At 45.0% G+C, this 13,476-nt stretch overlaps 3 protein-coding genes across 9 annotated transcripts in view; all 3 read right to left on the bottom strand.

Moving 5' to 3' along the window:
• The window catches only part of LOC3291681 (uncharacterized), a 123,530-nt gene extending 117,317 nt beyond the window's left edge, over positions 1 to 6,213 (bottom strand). For 5 of the 7 annotated variants that reach the window (XM_061654252.1, XM_061654251.1, XM_061654257.1 and 2 more), the window contains exon 1: positions 4,701 to 6,213. The gene's annotated coding sequence lies outside the window, so the exon portion shown is untranslated. The remainder of the gene's footprint in view (positions 1 to 4,700) is intronic. The other 2 variants (XM_061654248.1, XM_061654249.1) reach the window with 2 other exon arrangements.
• A 3,025-nt stretch (positions 6,214 to 9,238) lies between these two features.
• LOC4578153 (probable cytochrome P450 6a23) lies at positions 9,239 to 11,123 on the bottom strand. Its single transcript, XM_001237901.2, has 2 exons — positions 9,948 to 11,123; positions 9,239 to 9,879 (listed from the first exon to the last, which is right to left on the bottom strand). The coding sequence occupies exons 1-2, from the start codon at positions 11,026 to 11,028 to the stop codon at positions 9,455 to 9,457; spliced, it is 1,506 nt and encodes a 501-aa protein (XP_001237902.2). The 5' UTR covers positions 11,029 to 11,123; the 3' UTR covers positions 9,239 to 9,454.
• Positions 11,124 to 11,269: 146 nt separating this feature from the next.
• On the bottom strand, positions 11,270 to 13,314 carry LOC1277762 (probable cytochrome P450 6a14). Its single transcript, XM_317256.4, has 2 exons — positions 11,907 to 13,314; positions 11,270 to 11,834 (listed from the first exon to the last, which is right to left on the bottom strand). Exons 1-2 carry the CDS (start codon positions 12,985 to 12,987, stop codon positions 11,413 to 11,415), a joined length of 1,503 nt encoding a protein of 500 aa, XP_317256.4. The 5' UTR covers positions 12,988 to 13,314; the 3' UTR covers positions 11,270 to 11,412.
• Between the last annotated feature and the right edge of the window lie 162 nt (positions 13,315 to 13,476).

The following is a 13,476-nucleotide window of genomic DNA, read 5'->3' as shown; positions in this document are numbered from 1 at the left end:
CAATTTCCGTCACGCATTGGCGCTTGCTTTCGCAGGCTGGGACAAGGGCGAGCGATAGAGAGCTTCAGAGAGTGCCGTACGAGAACGAGCGGACCGCACACAGGCACAGGCATTATGATAATAGGATAATCCAACATTCAGCCACACCAAGAAACGACAGCAGCATTTTCGAACCGTTTGCCGTTGCAAAAAGGGGAATGTTGCGAAACGGGAAAATTAAATCTCGTGCTTACGGAGCGTTAATTTCCGAACAGCAGATTGCGATTTACGTTCCGAAGTACAATGTGTTTAAGTATCGCTCTGATCGGATGTGTGTTGTTTAACGTTTATGTTTCTCCAACTAGGACAGCAAGTTCAGGAACTGCTCGAAAACTTCAAACTTCTATTTGCATACCTTCAGGCGTTAAGTAAGGATGGAAGATACTCGTTAAGCTGAACCACTATCCTTCATCAAAAAGCTTGTTAAAAGTGAAGCTTATACCCTTGAAGACTCAAAGACGTACTTAGAATTATACTTGGATCGAGGCTAGGAACTAATCCAATTATCGTTGGTAAGTTTAATCATTAAAATAGTTGAATTTCATGTTAATTTTACTTTTAAAAAATCATTGAAGTGTCATTATTACAACAATCAGGATTTGATTTCATTCAAATAAGCCTCTTAAGGATGCATGCCAACACTATTATCCTAAAATTTAACTGCCCATTCTACACTACCCCACTCTACGCCACCAGCAAGCGATTATTTCGTTCGCTTTATTGGTCCAATTTCAGCAACGGCCATGTTTACATACACCGGTAAAGAGCTTTTAAAATGGTGCTGTGTTTTTATGACGCTCTACGATTGCCTCCAAGAGAAAGCAGCACACACAAACACATTCCGTGCCAACATTCCCGCTCGGAAACGAACGCCCCATAAACGTTCTACATTAAAACAATAAAACTCAAATCAACAACAGTAGAAACAAACATGTGAGCGAAACTTTTTCCCGGGCCTTTTTACTGTTTTCTGTGCGCTTGTGAGGCTGTATGTATGTGTGTGTGTGTGTGTGTGCTTGTAGATAAATAGTAACATTAACCACGCTTTTACTCCGAGGCTTTTCCTGTGATTCGGTTGTTAGTGTGTAATGCTTTCTGGATGGATAATAAAAGCAAAAGCCGGCAAAGCTCCCTAGAGTCGAACCGACAAGCACTAACTACAACCATCCTACACGCCCGGAATGGACGGGAGTCCCCGGGATCAATTTGTATCCATTTTAGATGAGTTCAACTTATCAATCCCATTTTATCGGTTGATGTTTCTCCACCGTCGTCGGCTTCCCCGAAAAACCTCCCAAAGCCCAACCGGGCCACACGGGGAAAGTTCAAAGTGGAACGGGGCTGTCCTTCGTTATCGATGCCATCCGGCTGAACGGCTGCCTCGCTCTCCTCCCCATCCGCTTCACTTGTTCGGGGCGTGAAATCGCAAATCGTCTCTAATTTATATCGGTACCGGCGGCGAGCGTAAGCAGCACACCGGAAACGATAGTAATAAAATTATCTACTTGAAAGTACGGACCATTACAGCTCCCTCGTGCAGGGAGTCGCTCTTAAGTCATACACAACTCCGGATCATTGGTTGGTGATGGCAATGATGATGATGAGGATGATATCCGCAACGATCGTGTCGGGGAAGAGATACTCGCTTATCCAGGCACGTCCCCCTTCCAAAAGCTCATATTAAAATTAATTTCTACCCTAACGAGCCAGCCAAAATGTATTGAACGGTGTCGTCTTCCACCTTCCAGAATCCTTCCCAAGCGGAACACAATTTCATCCCCAAGAGAGCGACCGTGTCTGTGTGTGTGTGTGAGCAAGGGCAAGACTTATCAAGCCCATTTTCTTTCACTCGAATCGAGCTGGCAAGCTTCGAATGGCGACTACGGACCATCAAGGGCGCCGCGAGATGGAGCGACCTATAAAAAGTGTATTTATTTTATCATTACTCCTGCCAGTGCGCCCAGGCGTGCCGAGGCGTGGAGCCGTTATTGGAGGGATTTTTGGCAGACGTGCTGAAATGTGATCCGATCAATAATGCTTGCCCGTTTCGGGGCCCACCCAGTGGTGGCGGGATTAGTGGACCATCGCGTTTCACGACCGCGCCAGTAGGGTAGTGCCTTATACCTTGCGCAGTAATGTTCGCAAGACGATGGCCCACAAATGGGAAGCGTTACGCAATGCTGGTGGATTTTCTTTTCCTTTTTTTTCTTCTTTTTTGAAGGTCCCTCTCATTCTTCATACGGATCGCTTCATCAAACTGACACACGATTGAATTGGAATACATTTGCCAGCTGTATCGATCGGGCTGCCACGCTTTATAGCCCGAGCGTTCGGCCAGTACAGTCGGTCCGTGGGCTTCCCAGTCGGCACACGTCCAGTGGAATGCGCATTACTCCATAATACAGTCGCTTCAAGCTCTCGCTCCTTTACCGCCTTCCGTGGAAGGGTGCGGATACGGCCTATTTCCTTTGACCCGCTTGTTCGGTTGTTCCCGATTCGCAGACAACACAGCAGATAAGCAAAGCGAAGCGTCCTCTTCCGTGCTCCTTTCAGCTACAGCTTCCTGCTTGTTTGTGGGCCATCTTTTATCATCGCTTTTCTTGTGTTTTCTTCGCAGACACACACACACAGCGATACAAAATCACTGCGGAATAAATCGATTTCGAACTTCAACTTCGCTTCGGCACGTGCCTTACCGAACTAAATCCCGTCCAATCTTTCCCAGCGATATCATTTACATGCCCGTGGGAGTTGGACGGTGGATGTGGAGCGGAATGGGTGGGTGTGAGCTTTTTGCAACATCGCCTCAGCACTGGAGCAGATGGAGACCGGAGACTTACATAACACCTCTCAAGTCCACCGAAAAACCTTCTGCTCCATCCAATTACGATAGCGGATCTAAGATTAAATTAGGGGCTGCCGATGCTATCACTCCCGTCTGGATGGTCCAGCGCCACGAGCTGCCACCCTGCTTGACTTTTCACACACAAAAACACACATCATTAACCTAGTTTGGGTGTTGTTCCCGTTTTTGTTTGCCTCTTTCACTGAAGAGCTAATGAAAAAAAAGAAACAAAAACTCAACAACAAGAAAAAACACCCATCATCACTGCAGTCATCGGTGACGATTGGATCATATGTAAGAGCATAATGTTGAGCATGTTCTACTTTCTCCCCACTCCCACAAAAAGAAAAAAAGAAAAATCCATTGCCATTTCTCGCTTTGCAAAACGATATCCAATTACCAGAGAGCGAGAGGCGACCATATCCATCATAATTAATCTTGCCTCAAATGGTAGGATTGCTCTCGGGAGTGGGGTTGGAAAAGGTGCGGGCCGTTGGTACGTTGCACGTTGATGCCACGTCAGCAGGCCCACACCTCAGACAGCATCCAGCGGAAAGCATGCCGGGGGCATCAAACAACAATCATTCGTTTTGCAGCAAAATGGTTTCGCTTCCCGTGCTGATGTGTTTTTATTTCTCGCCTACGGCCTTTTGCAGAAAACGTGACAGATGTGGGTGGGTAGCTGGAGGAGAAGCCAAAGGAAGCGCGCTTTCGCTTGAGTGGAAAACAATACATTTGCCGGGGCAGTGGATCTAGCTTTTAGTTGGATTAGATTTCATGTTTGCATGCGTGGATGCTTTTAGTGCAATTCTTCGCTATTGCTGGGCCGGACGGCGATAAGCACACGCTAATGGGCAAATAAGTTCGGTGTAGATGTTGTCAATTTTTTCCAACGAAAACATCCAACATATAAGGCGTAAATGTTGAAAATAGTGCATAAGGCGTTTTTTTAAAATACAATGAAAAAAAAAACACGTTAAAACAGCTCCCTTGATTGTTGGAGCTAAACGCCTGAAGGTATGCAAAGAATTGTTTGCTTACAGGGTTTCTCTAGTCAGCTCAACATCGGAAGCGAACGATTTTATCCCGTAAAATACATTTCAACAATAACAATGGAAACTCGAATGGTGTGTCATTGGCTGCACGTCATACGCTCCATATTCATTTGATAATAATATTTCAATTATTAATTTATTGCTACAAAAATTGTACCACAACGTTTGATGTCTGATAAAACAATGTCTGATAAAACAAGTGATTTTGCTATATTTTTGCATTACTATTGGATAATGCTACATAGCTCAGCATTATTTGTTACAACCTAGTTATACCTTATTACGGCGAAACCTACAAATTAAAAACAATCAAAACCAATCAAAAACCAAACAATGTTCAAATTCAAGCTACAGCCTGTTGAATAATCACAATAATGAGAAATGATTTATTGCCCGAGTTTCTCGGTTGTTTTCTACTCCAATAATTTGCTTTTTTCCTTGCCCAAAAACGCTTCATTTAACATTCTGCATAACTCTGCATATGATCCGTTTCACGTTAAAACACCTCAACAGCATTGCTTAGCTCGTGTACACAAAAAAGAGCCATTCCATTCGGCCTAACACCGAAATGCATTATTCACCGACGAGCTTGTCGACACGCTTTCGCAGAATCCTCAAACCAATACCACAAAAAGGCTGCAAATTTCGACGAACTTTCAACATGGGTCCTGCTATCCGAGCCTCAAAATGAAACCATCACGCAGGTTGATGGGTTTTTCAGCAGAGCGAGGCTAGCAGAATGCCCTGAGCGAAAGCCTTACCTTATCTGTAAATTGTATGTTCCTTGCCTCGCGCAGATTCGATCACGATAAGGCGCGCCCAGTGTGCGTTCGATGTGTTTGATGCTCGCTGCTAAATGGCCTTAGAATTTGAATGAAGAAAGCACAGACAGCACCGACACAAAATCACAGTTGCTAGGCCGCTGAAGTAGCCTGGTTCCTCGCAGCCACTTCAGGCAGTAGTGGTATTCAGGATATTGCTCTCTAAAATTCCACCACTTCTCAGGAACTTGCAGCAGCAGCAGCAGCAGAGGCACCGCTAAGCGTGGATAAGCCTATCATTTCTATCGCTCACAACGGTACGCACCATTTACGCACTCACTCAAGCATATTTATACACACTCACACATACATACACACACACACAAACACGGAACAAGAGCACACTTCACAGGAACGAACGAACCTTTTTCTCCCTCCACGCTGTTTGCCTTCCAGCAAAAAGGAAATTAATTATTTCGATGAATTTCCCAACCAGAACGGAAAACCAAAAACCCTCCGAACAACCGAAGGGCGCGATCAAACGTTAATTGACGAAAAGCGCAAAGCGTTAGCTGTGAAAGCAGCACACCCGTGGGATGGATCACCTTTTTCGAATGATAATACTAAGAGCTAGTTTACGGAACTAAGAAACGGCCTCGCTTATTTACACTGCACCTCGAAAACGCACAAGCACGGTGCTTTTAAAGCCACCGTAAAAGCACGGCTAGATCACACGCACTTTAGGAAACACATTTTCACATACACATACACACACACATGACATACAACCACAATTCCACAAACACACACACAGCACAAATCACTCACGGGATGGTGTAGAGACGCTTAGAGCATCGCTACTTTGTAATAAGCCGTTTTTGTAATTGAATTCAAACTTTCGCTTTGACACGCTCGTGCGACAAATTACGGTTTATGCCGTTGGGCAAACAGCGCTCCGCTCGCTCCTCGTCCTAGGCCTGTCGTTACTCGTTGTGAGTCGCGTTTTGGAATTAACGAAAAGCAGTTGAATAGGCCGATCATCAAGCGACAGCATTAAAAATTTCCTTCCAGAGGAAATACGCTTTTGGTGCAGTTCTTTCGATGAAACGATTAGAAGCTGTCTACGTTTAAATTGAATTTGACGTTAATCACCACTCTCTCTTTCTCTCGTGGGGATTATCTAAATAATTTTATATACAATTTACACATCACTTCCTCTCGACAAGATGTTGTGCCAACTTACGGGCCCGAGCCTTTCACTTTCGCGCCTCCATCGATCGCTGACTTATTGGCCCACTAGCACACTAAGCTGAAGAGCTGCATGCTAAGACACTAATCCTACATATATACACACACACAAAAGCCACACATACACTATTACTCCCACTATGACTATTCCGGACACGCGCGCGCAAACACCTAACCTTAACCTGGCTGAGCGCGTGTATGGTACAGAAACGAATCTGGGGCACCGTTGTGTGCTTCACACGCGTATCCTGCTGCACGACTGACTGGCAAGGACGAATGCGCGCCCCAGCGCAGCGTAGCAGGCGGATGCTGTCTACGAATCCGAACTGCTTTCGGTTTGGGATGCTGTGCCGAACGTGTGCAGAAGCTTTTGCCACGTCGAAAGCACTCGCAAGCAAGCTTTTCGAGCAGTGTTCGAGCAGTGTTTGATTTCGATGGTTCGGTCCCTGCTTGAACAGGGGCGGTGGAGGTGAGAGTACATGATTTGTACGAAATCAGCTGTCGTTGCCCGTAGCAACCGCGTTGCTAGCCCACCCGTTGCGGGTGGGTGAGTTGAAACATGCTGGGTGGGTTGGATGGCAGTGGGTGGTGTTGATGGTGGCCTGGGTAAACACAGCCTGGCAGCAGCAGCAGTTGGTGGCGTTATTCGCTTACGAGCTGGTTAATAATATACTTATGGTGTGCTGTTGTAGGATTTACGATCGACCCAAAACCCATCACAGCATCATTTGTTCCGCTACCATCCGCATATACACATCCACACACACGCGCTCACATGTGCATCCCTTTTTCCTTTGGCTCATAGTGGGTCGCACAAGCCAGGGCAGATGTGAGGGGGGGGGGGGGGGAGTGTTGTAAAGTTTTCGACGGCAAAATAAAACCTAACCTCAACATCAGCAGCAATGGGGTGGCTGATTATTAGAAGCCTCCCAAATTTCGGCTGTCTGCGTTGCGTTAGGGTTACCCTTCGGGGTAACTCAATTGTGGATTGTAAACCATGTGTGCGTGTGTGTGTGCACACACCACATGCAGATAGAACGGTGCGATGCCCACAAGCGTGACGGTGTTATTTTTATGAAATTATACTAAAAGCCACGGGCGCTCTCCCAGCGGGGCAGCATTGCATCTTTTCCTTTCCCGCCCCGTCCTGCCGCTGTTGCTGTTGCTAAGCGGGGGTTTTGAAAATTTCAGACACACATACAATGTGCCGCAGCAGGATGCTTACATGGAAATTTTCTTCAATTTCGGTTACTTTCACCTTTTCGGTTAACGAACAGCTCGCCAGCAGCTTCACCTTGGCTTCCTGCTGGCTTCCATCAACCAGTCTCGTCCCACAGTTTCTCCGCTGTGCACAAACCCGTGCCCATGCTACGATGCGTTGGAGTGATGTTTTTCTTTAATTTTCGCACCATGTTTTTCTTACCCTGGGCCGCTTAGTTTCCGACGCTCCGAGGATGGAGGGGGGCGAAAGCTGCAGTATTGGGGTTCACATTGCGTAGGTGGAAAATCACAACTTTCCAGCACATCAACTGCGACTGCTTGTTTGCTTCATTTGAGCTGATGTGTTTTTATACCTTCAGGAGCAGATTGATTCGATGCGTGTTTTTTTTGCTGCGTGCTCTGTTTGAGACCTGTTGAAGGTTGTGGTTATGCTGGAGTGAGTTTACGTATATTCGAGGAAATTACGAAGCTGTTCAAGAGTGTAGTGTGGAAATGAAGTGCAATAGATAAAATATTTTTCCAGCGAATCCTTTGAAAGTTAGATAAGGCCTCAAATTTAACAAGAAAAAATAAAATGCTCAAATATACAATTCAGCAGCATTCCTGTTCAGTAGAGCGAAATAAAATGTAATAGACTGCAATGGTGCTGACATCTATTCAACACAATCACACATTCGTGGAAATGGAACGCAACAATTGGCATAAACGTGCCGGTAGCGTGAATAATAATCGTGTGATAGATTTCAAGAATGGTATGAACTGATTTTAACTACTCAATATACGTTCCATTTTGCTTGAAAACCCATTTCAATATGTTAGCTTTGATAAATACATTTATATTTTTTTTGATATTAATAACCATAGTTGAGAGTAGTGTGAAATAATGGTAATGAATAGCTGCTTTTTTCTCTCCGAATTTGTAGTAATTATTTTGTAATAGTTAAGTTGTAATGTGAAAGCGACGAGTTACACCGTTTTAATCCCAAACAAACTGGTTAAGCTGGCTTTGAATATTATTCAACTGTAAGTAACCATTTGTCGTCTTACTGAAATACTGATGCTGATCGTAACTAAATAAGTGAAACCTTCAAGTTGATCCGTTTACTACCTAGAGTTTAGCATTTTGTTTGAGCCTTCTATTACTAAAAACAGTATGAATTTATTTGCCAACAATTTATCCTCAAATCTTCAATATCTATAATAGACTATTAAATTAGTTAAAAACCTAATTAAAAGGATTTTTAAAACAATTTAATTGCAACAAACAGCACACAGCACTGAGCAAAGAAACTAGAGCAATATTAACGAACGTTAAAGTTGGGGAAAGCAAATGTTTAGTTGCGAGAGGACTATGTTCAAAAAGATATCAGCAGTTCAGTTGGACGTCAAATGTTTTCTTATAGCTGAACAACGTTTAAAAATACCTTAAATTATTTTTTCTTGTGCTCGAAAGCTGTTTATGTCCTCAATCAAGTTTCGAAAAGAAAATGCGAGCAAAGTGTGAAATAATTGTTTGAATACACATTTCACCAGACCGACGAGCCCTGCACTATTTTGATACGAAACATTTCAGAGCTCACATGAAATGTTTCAATTGAATCGTTTTCAATGAAGTGTTTTGCATAGAGTGACCCGTTTAAATTGTCAACGATTGTTGCATTTTTTTGCTTCGAGCTTAATTATTTTGTTTGCCAATTCACAATTTTCTTACTTTGAAAAAAGTTCCACAATTGAAGCAGTAATAAACATTAATTTAAAAAATGTACTGTACCTGAATCAAATCGGACATTGTACACTGCGCAATTGCCTGAAACACACTTTAACGAAGAGTATAAAATGCCTTTGCACTGTGATGTTTTCCGCATATCTTTTGCGCAAATAAAACTATCACCAAATCTGTCAAAATAATGGCTAAAACGTTGCTGATCATCTGTGCCGTGTTTGTGGGAGTGCTTCTTCTAACCATAAGTCCTCCAGTGCAGGGGCATCATCTGCAAAAGTGCACCAATGTGAACTCCACTACGGTAGAAACAGTCGTTTACAGGGAAAATAGTTAGTAAATAAAGTGATTTCATTCTTGTGTCCGTCTTCTCATTCAACAGGTTTATTGCACAGTGAATAACAGTACCGGCTATGCCCATCGCATCCAGAAAAGATCGGTATCATCGATTATAAACACATTGTTCAGTTCAGGAGATACCAAGAACCTCGAACATCAACCCAACTAAACAAACAATGGGCATTTTAGTCCTTGCAGTCTATCTTAATCAGTTTTTTTTTCTTAACTACACCTCATTGAGCTTCTCCAACTTCAACCACATACCCGCTTCCGGAGAAAGAATTTGATTCTTTAGGGCATACCGCAAAGGGACAGGAGTTTTGGAGCAACGAACAAAACGAAAACTTGTGAGCAGATAGATCAATCCAATTCGAGCTTGCAACAGCCCAAATCGTGGTCCCACACAAATCCTAGGACCCTCGCCGAATGGTGTCCATGCGTACGGATGTCGCTTCGATTGCTGTTCCGCAGTGAATCGTTCCGGATCGAAGCGTTCCGGTTCGGGGAAATGCTCCGGATCGTGATGAATGCCTAGCACAGGAATCATGACGGATGTTCCCGCTTCAAGAACAGAGTTTGTACCAGGAACGATGTAGTCTTTCGCCGTGATTCGGAAATGAACCGATATTGGTGGATGCTTTCGAAGACACTCTGCAACAAAAAAGTACAATAAAAGTAATATTGCCCAAGCTCTAATGAATGGTGTCACCTAACCCAACCTTTAAGAACACAATCCAAATAATCCATTTCCATCGCCGCTTCGTACGTGAGCTCTCCATTGTGGCGCTCAAGGACGTCAGTTACACATTTCCTTGCCTTATCTTGCATGTCTTGATCCAGCGCCAGCTCGTACAGCGTAAAAGCCATCAACGATGAGGAAGTCTCAAATCCGGCCACGAAAAAAACGAACGCCTGTGCAGCAATCTCGTGGAACGTTAGCGTACCATCGTCCGACTTGGTTTCCTTGTCACTACGCATGCGGATAAGAATGTCCATAAAATCGTTCCGCTGCACATTGTTCTCCACCCGGTACTTGATCGTATCTCGCACCGCGTTCATGAAGAAGTCCGAAACCTCCGGTAGGATCAGCTTGATGCCCACGAGCTTTGCTACACTCGGAAAAGCATTCATCAGCAACAGCTGCAGGTTGCTACGGGAACGTCCAAAGATCTTTTTGCCCATCACACGAAACTCTGCGTCCGGATTGCGCATACTGTTACACTCGATGCCGAACGCACACGTCCCGATCACGTCCGTCGTATAGCGAGCCAGCAGCTCCTTTAGCTCAAATTCTTCTTGATCGCCGATTGCGTCCTCCAGGTAGTCTTTAAACTGTTTGCCGGCCGCTACAACTGTTGGAAACATCATCTTCATCTTTCCCGAAGTGAATGTAGGTGTGATCTTATTCCGTAGCGACTTCCACTTGTAGCCCTCCAGATTGAACAGATGCGCCGACAGTGGATCATGCTTCTCGTTGTAGTACGTACCGCGATCGTGAAAGTACTGAAAATCCTTCACAAAAACATTCTTCACAAGCTCCAGATCGGTTACTAGTGCAACGGGTTTAGTAAACATGTAAATGCCACCGAATGGATGTTTTCCTTTGAGCTCGTTGTAAAGCTGACGAAACTTTTCACCAATGTGATAGGTTTTGTTCACGTCGCGCACATCACCGAAAAGCAGATGCGGGTTCAGCTGGGGCACATTGCGTTCCGTCCAGTAGCGAAACTGTCGAACCAACAGGAGGTAAATGATTATACACAGCATCCCGACAGTTACTGCCACATCGGAAAATTCCATTTTTCTGAATAATTATGCAACAATCTTTCACTTTTTCTGTATCACTGTATGCGACGAAGACTCACTCACTACTGATAGGGATTATTCTCGCATGGCACTATGTCGACGAGTATTTAAGAAGCTCTGAAGAGCCTTATAATCAGCTTGATGGTTTATCAGAAGGGATTTTGCAGCACTTGACAATTTAAGCACACAGTGCCGAACAAGTTTTGCAGCACCAAAAGTATGGAGAAGAAAAAACTAACTGCGAAACATTTGTGTTTATTGAATTTGCACTTAATTAATGCATTTATCATGCCAATTATTCAAACTAAATCAAAAGTTTTAAATATGAAGACACTTAAAATCTATTTCCAGACTCTATCGGTTTTTCCATCCACACTTTTATGAGTTCAACTTCTCCACCTTCAGCCATAATCCTCCCGCTGGCGAGAGGATAAAACTCTTAATGTCAAACTCCATCGGCACTATCGTCTTTGCGCTCGGTGTAAACCGGAACCCAGTGAGCAGATAGGCCAATCCGATCCGTGCCTGCATCATGCCGAACCGAAGCCCGATGCAAATTCTTGGACCCTCCCCAAACGGTGTCCATGCGTACGGATGACGTTTGGCTTCCTGTTCCGCCGTGAACCGGTCCGGATCGAAGCGCTCCGGATCGGGGAAATGTTCCGGATCGCGATGAATAGCGTGCACTGGCACCATGACAGAGGTTCCTGCTTCGAGTACTGTTTTGGTGCCGGGTACCTGATACTTCTTGGAGGTTTCACGGAAGTGAACGGGAACAGGTGGATACTTGCGAAGACTCTCTGGAAAGGGACATGAAAAAATAAACAATTATTTCTCATTTTACACCACTTAAACGCTTCCTCACGACCTACCCTTCAGTATCTGGTCCAGATAGTTCATCTCCATCACAGCATCGTACGTAAGCTCTCCGTTGTGTTTGGTGAGCACATCCTTCACACAGCGTCTGCCCTTATCTTGCACCTCTTGGTTAAGCGCCAGCTCGTACAGTGTAAACGTTAGCAGCGTGGAAGACGTCTCAAATCCGGCCAGGAAGAACACGAACGCTTGCGCCGCAATCTCGTTAAACGTTAGCGTACCATCGTCCGACTTAGTTTCCTTATCGCTTCGCATGCGGATAAGAATGTCCATAAAATCGTTCCGCTGCACATTGTTCTCCACCCGGTACTTGATCGTATCTCGCACCGCGTTCATGAAGAAGTCCGAAACCTCCGGATCGAGGGTGCGGAGCCCAATAAGTTTTGCCAGCCGTGGCATGGAGTTGATCACAAGACTCTTCACTTTACCACGCGGCTTGGAGAAGATCTTCCGGCCCATCACACGGAACTCTGCGTCCGGATTGCGCATACTGTTACACTCAATGCCGAACGCACACATCCCGATCACGTCCGTCGTGAAGCGTGCCAGCACATCCTTCAGCTCAAAGTCCACCTGCTCGTGTACCGTTTCCTCCATAAAGTCCTTAAACTGTTTGCCAGCCGCCACGATCGTGGAGAACATCATCTTCATCTTCCCGGACGTGAACGTGGGTGACAGCTTATTGCGAAGGTTTTTCCACTTCTGACCCTCAATGTTAAACAGATGTGCCGTGAGCGGATCATGCTTCTCGTTGTAGTACGTACCGCGATCGTGGAAGTACTGGAAATCCTTCACAAACACACACTTCAGCAGCTCCAGATCCGTGATCAACGCTACCGGCTTGAAGAACAGATACACTCCCACCAGCGGATGCTTGCCTTTCAGCTCGTTGTAAATCTCCCGAAACTTGTCTGCCAAATGAATCGTTCTGCTCACCTCACGAACGTTTCCAAAAACTAGCTCCGGCTTCGATTGCGGCACACCTCGATCGGTCCAGTACTGGAAGCGCCTATCGAGCAGAAAGTAAACCGCCAGACAGAGCATCACAACGGAGATCAAAATGTCTAGCGGTTCCATTTTGCTGCGTTTTCAGTTCGTTCCACTGTTTCACAAATCACCGGAAGTTGTAATTATGGTTCCCCTTCGTTATGCCTTTTCTGTCTCCCCTGGTTATATTTCATCAATTTAACCCACTACGAACACCAGCTCGACGCACCGAACCCGATGACAGTTGTCTCATCACTGGGAGATACTCATCCAATTGTGGGTCACTTTATAGTCGCTAATGGTCGCTTCACGCTTCACCATGATCGGCAATATTTTGTTATCACACGAGCGAGCTACGCTCACACTACGGGTTTGTTGATGCTCAGTCTGAGCTGTTGTTTGCACGGAGATTTACGTAGAACAATGCAGCTGGGAGAGAAACATGCTGGACCAGAGCGTCGGTACTACTCATCGTGACAGTGCAGTTCGGCGAGAAGCTGGAGGAAGATTGCAACCTCAGTGAGTGCAATATCGAGAGCGTTAGATAGCAGTAACAGTATGGTATTTACAACCAATTTT

The sequence above is a fragment of the Anopheles gambiae genome, chromosome 3, assembly GCF_943734735.2.
Source record: "Anopheles gambiae chromosome 3, idAnoGambNW_F1_1, whole genome shotgun sequence".
Lineage (NCBI taxonomy): Eukaryota > Metazoa > Arthropoda > Insecta > Diptera > Culicidae > Anopheles > Anopheles gambiae.
This window is presented reverse-complemented; position numbering and strand designations above follow the sequence as displayed.

Coding starts and splice junctions, on each gene's coding strand:
- LOC4578153 (XM_001237901.2), bottom strand. CDS start 11,028: ATGGAATTTTCCGATGTGGCAGTAACTGTCGGGATGCTGTGTATAATC. Junction 9,880..9,947: donor TTTGGATTGTGTTCTTAAAG/GTTGGGTTAGGT, acceptor TTTTTGTTGCAG/AGTGTCTTCGAAAGCATCCA.
- LOC1277762 (XM_317256.4), bottom strand. CDS start 12,987: ATGGAACCGCTAGACATTTTGATCTCCGTTGTGATGCTCTGTCTGGCG. Junction 11,835..11,906: donor TCTGGACCAGATACTGAAGG/GTAGGTCGTGAG, acceptor GTCCCTTTCCAG/AGAGTCTTCGCAAGTATCCA.